This window comes from Streptopelia decaocto, assembly GCF_964273445.1.
Source record: "Streptopelia decaocto genome assembly, chromosome: 1".
In the NCBI taxonomy this organism is placed as follows: Eukaryota; Metazoa; Chordata; class Aves; order Columbiformes; family Columbidae; genus Streptopelia; species Streptopelia decaocto.
In genome coordinates, this window is record NC_138663.1 from 75,566,527 (window position 1) to 75,583,375 (window position 16,849).

The window sequence follows — 16,849 nt, forward strand, 5'->3', positions numbered from 1 at the left end:
TTGATGTTTTTGTTTTGCTGGGGTTTGTTTTGTTTTTCCATGATATTTTAAGTTTCAAAGTCAATAGATAAACACAAAATTCCAGTACAGAGAGGAAGGGTTGATGGCAATTACAAACACAGGAATAACAAACAGGCGTATAAAGACCATTCGCTTCTCTACTAACAATTGTAGCTGTTGGCATCGTACAACACCACAGGTGTTACTGTTACAGAAAGTATGATGGAAAGTGGAGAGATCACAGAACACGTTGGAAAATAATCAAAGACCGACTTGCTTGATCATTGTAGTTTTTAAAAAGAATCAAGGAGTGACTTGTTTGCAAGGCATACCCTTAGCAGACAAAAAACATCAGACACTGAAGGGTGGCTTTTTTCTGTTCTATTAAGCAAAATGAAGAAATGAAGCCTGGAAGCTACAGAACCACATAATTTTAAATGAAGAACAGACTCAGAACTGAATTCAGCAAGGATACACAGAATGACCTTTGATTTATTTAACATCAAAAAAGACACACAGTATAACTCCTGATAGAACACGTACTTTCAGGATTAGTTGCCTAAAACCCACCTTTTAAGGATTTTAAGTGTTGCACAGCCATCCGTAACACTGTAAGCTTGTCTAGCTTTCTTGCCATGGGATTGCACTGAGGTATCATAGCAGACAATTCCTCTATCAAATTATTCATTTTGTCTCTTCTTCGTTTCTCTGTTTGACTGTGAGCCTCTCTAAAAAGAAAAAATGTTTTAAGAACAATATAGAACACATGATTTTCCCCATAATATTAATCAATTCAATTTTGGGAAGAGAACATATCACAAGAGATACTACTGCAATGAAGCAGTTTTTCGTACACTACTTGTATTTGACAATTGCATTGGATTTATTTGAACAAAGCAGAAATGACGATACTAATGAAATAGTGAAATATTAAGGGGAAAAAAAACCTCAAGCAATGACTTGATTATGTACCAGGAACAAGAGGCTATGAAGACTTATAAAAGTTAAATTCTTCTTGTGACCCTTGAAGTCCAAGTGAACACCTTGACATCCTACTGTATACCAGACAACTGCTGATGTCATTAGTAATCACTGGAAAACATTTCTGCTCCCTGACCGAATGTCCACCTGGCCTGTGTAACTAAAATGGAGTATTCATTCTGCTACTTTAAAAAACAAACAAACAAAAACCCCACCACAAAACAAAGCCAAAGAATGCTCTAAGAACTTGCTAAAGTGCCTCTGAAGTCTGTTTTATGCAAACTCAGAACAATCTGAGATAAGCAATGTCTTCTTGTTATCTCATTACCTTAAAAACTACTCAGATTAATGACAGACACAAACACAACGATTTATTCATAGCACAGCACAAGCAACAGACAGCACATTTATATGTGATTATAAGCAAACTAGAGGAAACAAAGAAAAAGCTATGTCTCATCTCATTTCACCAGAGGTATTTTAGAAAGCTTTCCCCTTCATTCACCTGATAAGGTGGTAGAAAGGGTTTCAGCCTCTGTGTATACCTTGTGCCTCAGGTTTCATCTCTTGGTAAGCCTCTATCCAATAGATCAGCCACAGAAAACCTCTTCTAAGGCACATGACAGTGCACAAAAGAAATATATTTATATCTTAGGTCACTTTCTCTTTAATTCTTTCTAGTGGAGTATGTTAGCTTTTCTAGCTGATCTGCTCCCCTCTAACACCCTCTTAGCAGATCAAAACAAGTTTAATTCATTCTGTTCCCTTCTTACCCAGCAGACAAGCTAGTCAATTAAAATGAAGATTATTTTCCTTCCTGATTGAGACCAAAGTGGTAGTTAACCAAACTGAGGGACAACATGTTTTGGTTAACTGATCTCCAAATCTCTTGTTCTTAGGTATACTGTAACAGAAAGCATTAAAGGTAACGAACTTAACTATGCCTGAGCTGCTGAGAAGGAACAAAGTACAGTTGTAAAGACCTAGTCTTTTATTCTTCTTGTTATTTTTCCCCAAAATAAATCGCCCTCCACACAAACAGTTCTGGGTCATTATCCAATCAATTAGCTTTTTCCTCTATGAAGCCTTTTAAATTTAATTTTACCAGTTATTCTCAGCTCTAGAAGTTCACCTAACTTCTCCTTTGTGTCAGGTAGTAACAGACAAGTCATATATTGTATATGCCCCCTGAACTGTGAACCTCAGGAAGACAAATACAAACATTTGGGGAAAAAGAACAATATTCCACATCTCAAAGAGTCAATAAGAAGTTACAGAAACCTGACTAAGTGGATGTAGAAATTCAGGTGATGACTAGATGAATCAAAAAGTCTGCTGTTACATTCCCTGGTTACAAAGGGAAAGGGAGAAAAGCAAGTTCTCCAATAAACTTGTGAAAAATATTGGAGGGAGACAACTGTTAAGCAAAGCTTCAGATGTCTTCTAATTATTTTTTCCTTCAACTAATGAACCAAAACTGAAGGAAAATAAATTAACAATACAAAATGAAAGTTATTAGAGCAACATACAAAACAGAATCTTGTATAACAACCGGGGATACTCAATAACTAAAAATTAATTTAAACAAAAAGTTAAACAAAAAATCTTGTAAATATATTTTGGAACACTTCCATTTCTTCCATTTAATTTAAATTACAAAAACACTTCATAATTATTAGTTAGCATACGTATAAACAATGCTTTTGACAGCACAGTAGATGACAGTATTTCTGTTTTGACACCTTTGCTCACATGACAAATGAAAACCACTTATTTTTAAAAACAACTTTATAAAACAACTCTAATTTTGCTAAGTGGCCTGTCTATAGTTTAAAATATTTGTTTGCATAAATCATGACTGCATTCAGTCAACAACATTTCAAATCTTACAAGTGATTTACGTGGATTTCTATTTGGATTAAGGTAAGACGTGAATTCAAAGTGCATGGCAAATTCAGAATAATTCTCTATAGAAAAACTTGTTCCAGAACAAATAAAACCCAACTTTGTCATGCTTTAGCTGAACCTATTTTAACGCAGGATAAATTTTAAATACCTTTAAGTGTAGAGAAATCTAGAAAAAAAAAATCTCAAATTCACATAGATTGAGGATCAGCTCCTCCCTTTATACTGCATTTAATTCTCACCTTGAAAATTTTAACCTCGGGTTTTTGCTAAACCATCTGAGATATTCTGCAACACAGCTTCCATTAAAATTAGTAGAAAATAAAATCCTCAAGGAGACTCTAAAAATTACTATACATTTAAGGGGAAAAAGGAAAAGTTTACTCTAATATCTGACAGTTTTAACGAACATTCACCTGTTAATATTTTGAATCCTAGTATTTACGAGCAAAATGTACTTTTATTGTAAATTAATACCTGAAATCTTTTATTTTAACATGCTCTTCATCTTCATTCCTAGAGAAAATAAGATATCAAGTTTAACATTGCATATTTAATGCCAGGCACTTCTTTCCCTCATTAATTCAAGAAGATATAGAAAATGCTACAAATTTAATATGGCTCTAACAAAAGCAAACCCACAAAAATTCCTAAAACAAAAATGATCTAGTAAGTGATTTATAATGGAAAGAGACCAAAGCATAACTTCCATTATCCATAGTTACGTGAACATATTATTGGGATATTTCATAAATATAGGGCTATTTCTATCCTGGAAAAAAACAAATCAATAAAACATTCAAGTAAATTAATTCCAGGCTTGATTTTGGTTTTTTATATGAAATTTTAAAAGCCTAGACTGGACAGAAAATACACTTGAATTGGCTTGTGGTCATAAAAAGCAAAAATTAATATCTTCCCATACCATACAGCAATGGCTGGAAAGTCTTTGTAATGAAATTGTAAATGCAAGACAATCATAGTGTCTGTATTGTGATAAACACCTGGCAGCGGGAAAATGTAAAGGACAATTCAAACAAGGGCAATGATCTTTTTGCTTCCCCAAGATGACTGTATTCTTCACTACCATCTGTTAAGAATTTCAGAATGTGGCCTAATAAGTATCTTGCCAACTCAGTATGTGCAATTTGGTACTTGCAGAGAGGTAGTTCCCATACAAATACCAGCTACTATTTTCTTTAAAAGAAAAACTGATGCAAATATTTTAAATCTTTCTACAGTGGTTCTTTGGCTTTTTTATAAATTCAACAGTGGAAACACCTCATGCAGTACTCTAATCTCCATTACAGAGAAGAGACCTGATAGCCTATGACTATTTTAGAAGAGGCATTTGTTGTACCAGAAGGATAAGGAGACAGGTCAATCAGTCAGCAAGTGCTTGCTATGAGGAAACAGAAGTAGGAGGACAGTTGGAAATCACAGCTTTAGGAAAGACCTCAAAAGCTGGCCTCTACCTGTAACTAAGCACTGACTCTGGCAAGGATCCAGCAGCCAGAGGCAAATTAACATGATTCAGAGATCCAGCTTTTCAACCTGGGATTTCACTGGAACCCAGGAATCTTCTAGACAGGCTGATAAACCCAAACACAGGAGTAGGCTGAGCTCACAAGACCCTAGGACTTTTCTTCAGTGAAACAGCTTCGTATTTAGATGAGCTAGCAATAACTAGTATTTTTCTTTCACTTTAAAAGGAACTTTTACCAGAAATGCACATGTATTACAAACTCTAACAGAAGACCGTAAGAGGAGCAGAGGCAAGAGGGAGCCAGATCAACTGCAATGCAGCATCATGTGGCCTAATAACTAACTCTCCTTCTCCCTCAGGAGCTCCACCTGGGGAAGAAACTAGAACAAATTTGCTGCTCATCAATCAGTCACAGCCTTCAATGGATTTATATAGCCTCTGTCCTAGCAGCTTTGTTGGTACTGATATAATTGGGTAGATTGAAACTACCTTGACTCTGTAAACACAGAAAAAGAAAACAAGTAATACCACCTTTTCGTCTTTCTCAGCTGATTCATTAAAGAAACTTCCCCATTCCTTCTAAAATGGAAGCAGAGGGTTTTAAAGACAGGAGTATTTTTACTCACACTTTTCTATCACGAGGACCATGGAAAAATCCACAAAGAAACAATTTCTCCCCAAAGAGAGATTTTTCTGCTACCAAATAAGCCACACACCAAACACAAGGATAGAAAATAATACTGCACAGCTACATATAAACAAATATATTTTCTAAGTAGGGTATTCAGGTGCAGAAAAGGAAATCACAACAAAGTAATCATGTAATTAATAACTATCTCATTACGTATACACACAAAGGGTTTATTTATGCTGCACAGCCAATCTTAACTCTGGTTTGTCACTTTGTAATAGCATTATTTTAACAGAGCTGTGGTAGTTCTATTTTTAATAGCACTTGATAAAACAAATGAACACAAAATGTTTATATGCATCAGTCCTAGAAGAGTATGAGACCCTTCTTTCACCTCTCTAGTTGTCTTATTTAACTGTTACCTTTCATTCATTCTTATTTTATCCTAACGAGTCTGGTAAAGTTACAGGCAAGTCATAGCGTCTTCTTAGAAAGAAATAATAGAAAACGTTAACATTGGATGGGCCTATCCCTCCTGTTAATTATCTATTTGTGTATCACCTTGTGCTGTACAAAGACCTGCCTGTAGAGAAAGCATTCCTTAAGGCAAATCACACAGCTCATCTAGCCAAGCAGATCTATATGACATATTTATAACAATGAAAACAGAAATTGGTTAGTTTATCAAATGTACCTTTTCTGAGGATCACCATCACCTTCAACCGTATCCCTGCAGAAACAGGTAATAAAGTAAGCAAAATGTTTGAAGCACAAAAAGATGACTTGACATACCCAAATCAAGTCACAGAAAAATATTAGTGGAAACCCCACTTAATTAGTTATTTTCAGCAAGAACATTAGCTTTTAGAAACTAATTACTGGTTCTTATAAAACAATACTTTCCTCAATTAGTATTTCAACTCAGATGTGAAATTTTTTATGACACAAGTTTCATGACATTAGAGAGAGATCCAGACTTCAGGGAAACACTACTGACAAACCACCACTTTTACTGAAGAGGTAAAAATCAACAAGTGCTACTGAAAAAGAACGGAGACTCTTTTTCAGAAACTAATGTATTTCTGGAGTATTCAGTGAACTACAAGATACACTTCAATCTCCAAGATGACAATTATATCAAATTCCACAGTATAGCTACATTCTGAAGATCAAAGGACGATGTATGGAAGAAGCAAGGATTACAGATAATTGCTTTAATAACCGCAAATATGTGTAAATTTCCTACCTTTCCCCATTTTTTAAAGGTGGATTTGTCATACTAGTTTGGAGATATTTGTAATGCACTAGATCTGCAGGCTGACTCATGTCCCTTACTTCTGGCTAAGTAAAAAAGCTTTGAAGATGTTACTTAAAAAATATTTTTCTATGTAAAAGATTATTCGGTTAACTGGCGTCTGTTTGGCAGGTATAAAACAGGAGAAAAGAGTCAACAGTATCATGTCAGTGGTCAGGTGTGACCCACTTAAAAAGACTGAGTACTACTGCAGGTCAGTCCTAATTTTTTGGGCACATTTAATTAAATGGCTGCCCTGGTCACTGAAGAAGCAGTTCTGATTCTGCAGTTCTAGATCCAAGAATTTAACTATTAATCTTGTTTTCTCATTTTAAGGTGATGTCTCAAATTTATGTTGAGACATATACAGAATAAATTTACTTACTGGTTATCAGAATCACTTCCTTTGCGCTTCCTTGGAATCTCAGCCACGGAACTGTTGAAAGAAGTGGTTGTAGCAGGCTTAGTTATTGGATTCATGAGGCTGGGGACTCCAGAACCAATGCATGGGTTTCCATCTATCGAGAAATTATCTGTGAATGAGAAAAAAAGCTCAGTGTCCAGTACAAGCTGTATCTATCATGCATCCATTCTGATTTTCATTTGGAAAATAAAAAATTAACCATGGGTGGCTTCTATGCATCTGACACAAAAAATACAGGTTGCACTGCTACAACCTAAATACAGAAAAAAAGCACATCCTGTAATGATCTTGTCAACCCACTCAACACACCAATGCAATATAAAATATACCTATTCTCTTCCTCACACAATCTTAAGCAGACTACACTTAAATCCTCCAGCACCTCAAATATCCTACTGCAAAATTGCAAAATGTAGTATTAGCTAGCAGATCAAAATACTGTGACTAACACTAAATTCAATTCCAAAAATGTTTGCTTTTTTAGCTAAAAAAAAAGTTATTTTAGAAAGCTGGATATCAAAAAAAAGGAAAGTTTGCCTCAACTAAGTTTCTGACACAAATCTACAATTGCACATAACATCAGCCATGTAAACTGAAAGCTTGACAAGCTCTATCTCAAAGCTGACTTCACAATTCTCTCAATAAAACCTGCTTTGTTTCTGGGAGGGATAGAAGCAAATTCACAAGCCAAATTAATCCTAGAGATCTACTGGGAAAGGTAAACTGCCTTCAGGAATCACTTTGTTCCTATCTCAGTGCAAAACTATCACAAAGAATCATACAGCGGATGTTTTGGTAAACAATCAGGATTAACTCTGTTTCAGCAAAACTAGGCACACCTTTAGGCTTCCTATGCTACTGAGGAAAGTATCCTATGTGATATACCTAGAAACAATGAAGAGTTAACTCTATGAATGGACAAATGAAGGACTGAGAGAGGTTATTTAAGGACGTGAGCATCTCCTACTTTTAGCAGGAGGTAAAACCAATATGGGTACTTTCAAAATCCAGCTGCGAGAAAACCTGGATATATTTTTTGTTAGCTGTGTTGTCTGTAAATTATAGGTAAAAGTCTGCAAAAAGAACTATATAGACTGAAATTTTTTTTCTTCTTAGGTGTAAGCACATCCTACACCAGAAAAATTACCTCCTATGTTCTCATTTTCTGCTGGACTATTACTCCGGAGAATTAAATGAAAATAGGCTAATACTTGAACAACAGCTTGCCTGGTCTTCCGCTAATCCTCTCTCTACCAAGTCAGACTACACAGAGTCAGCCCCTGTTTTATTTTAGAAAGCTCTTTAACTCATTAAGTCACACAGGAAGTTCCAAAAAGAGAATTGGAAACTCAAAGAATCAAAAAATACTTAAATAAGTAACAGTCTTGGGCATCTGTAACAGAAAGAAAATTTGGTTACTTCAAATATACAACATATTCAAGTTATGGAAATTAAAAATATGTAAAAATAAATTGCATAATAAACACTACAAGGGCACAAATGGTAATGTTTGAAATATTTTTATCATTAATCATCACTTAATAATAGTGTCATTTTATACTTCAGCTATAAATTCGTGCAATTATAAAACAAACAGAAAACTTCAACACTTCCAAAGGAACTCTTTATAAATAAAGAGTAGTTTTAATTCACTTAGGTAATAGCAGTCTATAATTACTAGATTAAGTTACTGAAGTATAATAATGCTTCATGCATATTCAAAGAGTACTTACTAAACAGAAACCTACATGTATCAAAGACAAGAACGCCTTCAGCACAACAGATCCTTTCGTCCTATGACAAAGCAGGACAGAACAGACCCACTGACCTAAATACTCCTTTGCACACAGATGCTTAGCCTGCTTTCTGAACCACTTCCCTTTAAAGAAACAAAATGAAATGCACCAATTATAGCTTCTCCCATTTATCCTTCATATTATCAAAATAATCACTGTGTTTTCCTCACACTCAAGCAACAAATTCTGAAGACTGTACTTCTCTACATTGCCTAACACCACTCTTTTCCTCTTTTTCTTCGCCAAGAATACCAATAATGTTTAGATTATCAGCAACAGTGACGTACTAAGAACTTCCATGCTACAATTTTTAGGTGATAAACTGAATCCTAAATACTGTCACTATGACAAACCAAATGCCGGTTCAATTCCATGTAACTATAACTTCAGTAAGATAGCTGGTTGATCTTAGACAAAAATATAAGGTTAAGAATCTGTATTGACCTCTGACATGTATACCATACAGCACATATGTATCTTTATATATATCGTTCAAAGTTCTCAATACAAACCAAAACCAAACAACACAAAACCATCAGGGAAATAAAATTAAAGCTTCAGAACTACCCAACTTAGTAGAAAAGTAATTATTTGGAATTTCACATACAAGAGCAAATCTTTTTAATACCTACTGAAGAAGCAGAAGACAGAAACAGTTCATAAAGCTAAGTCAGCTTTGAGAAATCAGTAAGAGCACTTTAAAATAATCTCTTAGAGCTTTATAATAGCTATCATTATGATACTAGGTGATTCCAAGGTGCTTACTCTCTCCCTGAAGAGTGTCTAAACCTCATGTGGGCTGTGATGAAAGATTTCTTTACTCCTCCGGCTATACCACTTGAGGAGAGATGGATGAAGGATTTAAAAATCTTTGGGTTCACAGAATGAATGAGCTAGAACGCATGCCAATAACCAGGGTGTGTTCCCATGACAGGAAAAAGCTGGATTCTTACCTTTCGTTTGTGCACCTGGCTGCATTTCTTATATTTTCAATTTCTGTTAACATTTTCATACCATTAACATCAAAAACAAACACCCCTAAGATCATAGGAAGCAAAACTGTTTCCCAGTTTCATAGCAGTTTCCCTTCATGAAAAGTAATATCCAGAAAGACCACTCTTTATTATAAGTTTGGAAAAAAACAATATCATCAGTCAATTTTTAACTTACTAGAAACATTTTTATTGAAATAGAGATATTTTACCACCCCAAAGGCTATTACATACAATAGTCTGGTTTGAAAGTCAAATAAAATTCCAAACGAGAAATGATACTTTTAAAAAGTACTGTTCATTTCAAAGTTTTGCTAATGCCCTGGCATAATGATAACTGAATTTTAACAGTAAGTGAATAGTTCCTCAAGTATAAACGTCTTTTTGTGATCTATGTTTGGCTCTCACTATTAAGCATATATGCTTATCTATATTAAAAATTAAAAATATTTTATATGCACATCAGGGCAGATGAAAGTAATACTGGAAAAAAACCCCACTGTAATAATTCTCTCCGCAAAAAAGCAAAGAGCATCCAAAGATCACAAACACACCATTTGAAAAATAACTAATACCCAGTAAGTGTATAAAAAATAAAACACTATTATTTTGACACTAACTTCAGTATATTTCATCATCAGGCAAACACATTAGTTAAGGAATGGTTATCAATATATCCAGGTCTCATTACATCAACATCAAGACCATGCCCTAACGAACTATAACCTCTCTTACATTTTTCTAAAAGAAAAAAAACTACAGTCCCCAATGGGTCTGGCAGGGAAGTGAACTACAAATGAGCCATATGAATTTTCTGTTCATGCATGGGACACAAAGTAAAGACATAGGAAATGAACTGTATTCAGCAAAGGTTCTGTGTAACTCACATGCAACACATTAAGAAACTAGGCTTAGGAAACTTTCTACATTTTTCCAATTACTGACAATAATATTTATAAACACATGCCATATTCCTGAGCTGTTTTCTCCAATAACAGTTTTTAGGTTCTCAGTTCCTAAACAAATACAACCTATTAGAAGAGGCTTATGGCCAAACTTCACAAGCCAGAAAAGGTGAGATTCATCTGAACAAACAAAGATGTCCACATCTGAACTAGCCATTCTAGTCCTTCTTGGAGGAAAGATGCCACTTCTAGGGTGATTCATCTCAACCTAAAATAGATTCCTACAGTTGGCTAGATGAAATACAACATTTCTAGGGTGATTCATCTCAATTTAAAATAGATTCCTACAGCTGGTTAGATGAAATACAGACCAAGAGTGCCTACCTCTATTCAGTAATTACACAAAAACCAAAGTAACTAGCTCAGACTTGGCTATCTTCTCTGTCGACATCTGAAGATAAGTGAGATGAATCCCACTCAAGGTGGCCATAGAACTATCATGCAATTCTTAAACATAACAGCCACAGACAGCACTTGTTTGTGTCAAATACAAGTTTAAGTCCAAGACAGTTTTTCAAAATTATTGCCTTAATTATGCACTGCTACCTCATGACCCACTCACCCCCCTATAAAAGGTTACCTTTCTGACTAGATTTACTCCTCATAGGCTTTCCTAAGATATTACTTTACTATTAAAACATTATTTAGACTTTTTAGAACCATCAAAAAGAAATCATACAAGATACACATAAGCACTCCAAAAATCAGCAGAAAAATATAAGTCATGTAAGTATTCCTAAATTAATAAAAAAGCTGTCAGTCAGCCCTCATTTAATCAGTTTAAAAAAGAACACTGAAATCTATCTATCAGGACATTACAGTAAAATACACTTGAAATAAAATGTCAATGAATAAGTACATTTATGAAACCTTTGGGAGGCACTCTTCATAGTCTGTGAATAAATGTACACAGCAGACCTGGAGAATTACTCAAGCTCTGCAGCTGCTTGAGTTAACAATGTGGTAACACTGGCACAACCTTCCTAAGAATAAGAAGGTACATTCAATCCAGCTTCTTATTTTGAAACATTTTCTGGCAGAATGAAAGAAGAAAAAAAGCTGCTTTGAACTGAAATTTCTAAGACCACAGACACATATTTCCTAAGGTTTGAAAGAAAAAAAAATAATCTGTTAGAACTTTTGAATAACCAGACTATTAAAATGTGTATTTTCCAAATGTATATTCCTGGCATACATAAAAACCTTTAGCTAGAAGTTAAAGCTTTGACAAGTTTAAAGAAGTCAAAATTATGTTAGAAGTGACTACAGTTAAAGTAGCACATAAGAGTTCTTTATTCTAACTAGATGAGTTATTAAAATAGAAATCTACTTGTACAAGCTATAATGCTGTGTCTACAGTAGTAATTATAATGGCACAACAGCAACAGGTCAGTAGAGAGAAGCAGCTGGTGCAGAAGCCCCTGTTTCTAATTTGTAAGTAGTTCAGGGAGCTTACACTAAATCACATTTAGTCTGGTTCACTGGGCCAAAAATCCTTACAGTGCATGTTTTAACATTGTCTGAGAACAAACCACTGGCTCAGTCCGTTATGGTTGGAGTTGGAGTACGTCTGGTATGTGCCTGGAGTAGCACTAACCTCGCTACAATAAGATTCTGGTTGAGTTTCTTCTGAAAGGAGTCTAGTTCATTTATACCAAAATGGTTCTGCAAACCAAATCAATGAGCAGTAAGTAGGGATGAGTGGGGATTCAGTTCAAACCAACACTACTGCTCTGAACCAAAACATTAATGTACACACAGCCTCTGAGCACTTCCTTAGTTTCAGGGTCTCAGTCTAAAGTCCTTAGGACTGCAGTCACGCAAAGAAGCAGAGATGACACACACAAATCTAGGCACACAAGCCACCTAATTTTTCTAAACAGAGATACTACCCAAGACAACAAATTAGATTCTTAAATTTTGTCCCAACCGACATGCTGGTTTTTAAGATATCTCTCTGATTACCTAAGCAATTACAGATATATCTGTGTATACATGTATGCACACACAGAGGATAGCTAGAGAGTCAAATAAATTCAAATAACTCGATGTCATGTAAATTTCTTTATTTTACTATGGAGTTATTTTTCTAAAATGGTTTTAATGAATTCTTACTGCAGTTTTTCATTAGAAAACAATAAAATTATACCTATATCCTATATACATACAGTAAGATGTGAGGAAAAAAGTTACAGGTGCTGTGATACACATCCCTTTACAGATCCTGCAGATCTGAACACCTATAAAACAAAGAACCATATTTTCTAAACAGGGGTGAGAACTGTATTAAATATTCTCTCCTCTAGGTGAACCTGCTTTAGCAGGTGGGTTGGACTAGATTATCTCCAAAGGTCCCTTTTAACCCCAGCCATCCTGTGATTCTTTTTATTTATTTATTTTAGAGCTTTAAAATAGGCCATGAAAATCACCTTCAGGCTAGTTACAGCAAGTCTGGCATCCAGATCATAGCCCACAGCATATTCTCATTGAAAGGTGGGACAAAAATTTTTATCAGGGCTAAGCTGTGAAAACAGTAGGAATGTGCTGTGTAAAACAGGGGCTTTTTTCCCCAAATTTTATAAGCATGTATAAAGCAGGAGCAAGATACAGAGACCTTAGTAACAAAACCATCTTATGAACAATACCATACAGAGAATAAACTCTTCTAGATTAACTTAACATTGGATTTGGTTTTAATATCACAAAACAATGAAAGGAAAAATTATAACATCCTGAATTAGAGAAATTTAAATCAAACATTAACATAGACGACTGATTACTTCCTGCATCTGTATTTACTCACTTTTACTGTTCAGAAGAAAGTAGTCAAGAATCACAACGTACCAATTAAATAACACATTTACTTAAGAGATTTCAGACACCAAATATTCAGCCCAACTTATCAGTGTATTAAAAAGTACGACTGTAACCAGCTAATGAAAAGATACTACACAAGGCCTTGAAAGGCTACCCTGCCTTCCCAGTCACTTTCAAGCTGAAACCAGGTTGCTAATAGAAATCGAGTCTTGTGTATTGTAGCTCATTATTGGAGAAAAATAAAACAAAAACAAAACAACTCTCAAATCATATAATGCTAAAGGAACAGACAGTAGGTATTTTCTTGTAAGTTTTTGATTCATACTATTGTATAATGCTGATTCGCATCAAGTCAGCTGCAGAACTTCCATGGTTTCATCCGGCCCTGGAAACCAAACAGGGAATTTTCAAGGTATGCACAATGATTCACTTCTCAATCACCCACCAAATTTTTTTGTCTCACAATGAATTTGATTCTTAGTTGGTGTGAACTGTCCAGTTTAGAGGTTTTTTTTCATAATGTGCAAGTACACCAACAATAATGTGTACACTCAAGTAAAAAAAAAAAATACTAAGTAGCTAACCTTGGTGTGGACTTACTCCACAAAAATACGATACATTTATTTTTAAAAAGAATTATTAATAGAAAAAGACTGTTGGTTCAAAATCTGTTAAAAGAATAGGTATACACATGAGCAGCAAAAGAAACAAGAGAGGGGAGGTTCTTTTACAATAAAACATGAAAGCCCAGACACTGATTTCCCAAATCTATTTGTAATGTCTGCACATTTGGGATTTTCTTTATTTTGATTATTTCCTTCCCTTACAGTACGTGCATGATAAAGAAACAGTAAATCATTGCTTTAAACAACTAAACAGATTTCAAAAACTCTACCAAAAAACCCACTTTATTTCCAAACACTGGATTACTTGCCACAAAATTATGCCAGTATTTAAACAATCAAGCAGCAGAGACAGAAAAATGGCAAGTATTTCTAGACAGCCAGGATCCTCATATACACTAAAACACACATAACCCAACACAAGCACAAGTTTAGAAAACACCTACTAAACCTAGAAGAACCGGTGCTAACTAAACAGAACTGCAGTGATGACTGAAGAGACATTTGCTCACTTCTTGTTTTTCAAACCTCTTGCAAAGCACTCCTTTCTCCTCAGAGAGGGGAAGCAACACACTCATTTCAAAGCAGGAGGAGCACAAACAGCTGGTGTTTTACAATTAGCCTTGTTTTAATAGCAGAAACATGATTAAGAACAAGGAAGGAACGTCAAACCTTGGTCACCGTACAAGCGTGGGCATCCATACACACACATGTAAAAATCACTATACCTAAAATACTAAATTATGATTACCTACAAGAAGTCGTACTAGTGTTTTAGGAACACATAAACGGCTGTGTATCAGAATCAGCATGCTACAGACTAAGCTAAAGAAACAAAAACATTTTTAATCCATAACAATCACGACACATCTATAACAGTAATAAACAGAAGCACAGAGAGAACACTGTACTTGGTATTTCTCTGTAAGTGCAGAATATAACGCCGGTGCATCCACCCCCGTGCACCTCTACTGAACTCCAGTGGGAGAAACCAGTCAGCGGGCTCCAGGTCTGACTTTGGGCCAGAGTTGTGCAGACTGCGGTGCGTTATTATTAAAACCCACCACCACAGAGCGATTCTGGGAACGTGACCGGCCCGAAGAGCCCTCACAGAAAGGGCACGGTGCACCCCACGGACGGCCGTGCCCAGCCCGGGGACACGCAGCCCTGTCCCTGCACCACGGCCACCGACCTCACAACAGCCGCCGCTCAGGGCTCGTCCCTGCCACATCGCGGACAGACACGGACACACACACACCGCACCCCGCAGGTACCCACGATCGCCCCCCGCCCGCGCTGCCACGCGCCACCCACAGCAGTCGCGGCGGGGCGCGGGGCACTCGCCCAACGGCCGCTCCCCAGCGGCCCCCGCCCCCACCTTCAGCGGCCCGCCGCTCTTCCTCGGCCCCCTTGGCGCTCTCCGCTCCTGCCTCGGCCATGGCGGGCGGCCCCTGCCCCGCTGCACAGCGCCCCTGGCACCGGCGGCATGCAGGAGGTGAACTAAGGTGAGGAGAAGCAGCCCGGCCAGCCCGGGGGAGGGCTCGCAGGCGCCCCGCCAGCCTCCCCCTCTCACTGGCGCCGCCTCAGCACCGGCAGCAACTCCTCCATCCCCCGCCCGGCCCGCGGGACACTTCTCGCGAGATTTCGAGCAGGGAGAGGCCGGTGACCGAGGGCGGCAGGTCAGGGATGGCGGCGGAACATGGGGCGGTTACCGGTGTGGCCGCCCCTCGGGCCGGCGTCCTTCCCTCATCCCCACACGGGGGAGGGCTGGAAGTGAATAGTGGGTAAGTGCTGGCGCCACCCGCGCAGCCCCCATGTAGAGCTCTGAGACCCGCCAAGGAAGTTGTGGTGGTGGGGCAGGCGGCTTTGGTGAGACCCCACCTGGAGTCCTGCGTGCAGCTCTGGAGCCCTCAGCGCAGGAAAGACATGGACCTGTTGGAGAGGGGCCAGAGGAGGCCAACAAGATGATCAGAGGGCTGGAACAGCTCTGCTGTGAGGACAGGCTGGGAGAGTTGGGGTTGTTCTGCCTGGAGAAGAGAAGGCTCTGGGGAGACCTTATTGTGTTCTTTCAGTACTTAAAAGGGGCCTGTGAGAAAGATGGGAACAGACTTTTTAGCAGGGCCTGTTACAACAGGACAAGGGATGATGGTTTTAAACTAAAGGAGAGGACATTCAGGCCAGACATGAGTAGGAAATTTTTTACAAGTGTGGTGAAACCCTGGCCCAGGTTGCCCAGAGAGGTGGTAGATGCCCCATCCCTGGAGACATTCCAGGCCAGGCTGGACGGGGCTCTGAGCAACCTGATCTAGTTGAAGATGTCCCTGCTCATTGCAGGGGGTTGGCCTACATGAGCTTTGAAGGTCCCTTCCAACCCAAACTATTCTATGATTCTATGCACCAGCCACTGTAAGGAACGTTTAACAAAGGAATGTTGTTTTTACAAAACTAGGGAGCTGGTGCCTGACCCCAGCCCAAGGGGGAAGGACTGAGAGACCTCAGACTATGAATCATTAATGTACAACAAAGTCTCTTCAGACTAAAACCAGAATGCATACTGATACATGTATCTACGAGGTAATCTGGGGGGAAGGGTATCCAAAGGGCCAGGAACCCATATTTTAAATAGGTTGATGAGGGGAAGGGTATTGTTCAAATTAGATGAATGAAATATGTAAACTGAGGCAGGCATTGGATAGTCTGTAAACCCTGAATTACCCAACCAATGGGGAACAGGGGAGGGAAATTGCGGCTGGGATTTGGGGGGATATAAGCAGGGGCTTTTTGCCCTGTTACGTGTGCCTACCTTTAGGTAGAACACTTGATCTTGCAGAATCATTATTAAAATATGCTTTGCTGAGAGATCCTGCCTGGGCCTGTTATATTTGCAAGGTAATTGTTTCCAACAGCCATGTTGAATACATGATGGTGGTGTCAC

At 37.7% G+C, this 16,849-nt stretch overlaps 1 protein-coding gene across 2 annotated transcripts in view; it reads right to left on the minus strand.

Annotated features, from left to right (window-relative positions):
• Positions 1-15,498, minus strand: part of BMAL2 (basic helix-loop-helix ARNT like 2) — a 37,825-nt gene extending 22,327 nt beyond the window's left edge. For both annotated transcript variants that reach the window (XM_082045301.1, XM_082045300.1), the window contains exons 1-5: positions 15,293-15,498; positions 6,683-6,830; positions 5,698-5,733; positions 3,364-3,402; positions 571-728 (exon numbers count right to left, since the gene is read on the minus strand). In XM_082045301.1, coding sequence (XP_081901427.1) covers positions 571-728; positions 3,364-3,402; positions 5,698-5,733; positions 6,683-6,830; positions 15,293-15,353 — 442 coding nt within the window. In that variant the 5' untranslated portion in view covers positions 15,354-15,498. The remainder of the gene's footprint in view (positions 1-570; positions 729-3,363; positions 3,403-5,697; positions 5,734-6,682; positions 6,831-15,292) is intronic.
• Between the last annotated feature and the right edge of the window lie 1,351 nt (positions 15,499-16,849).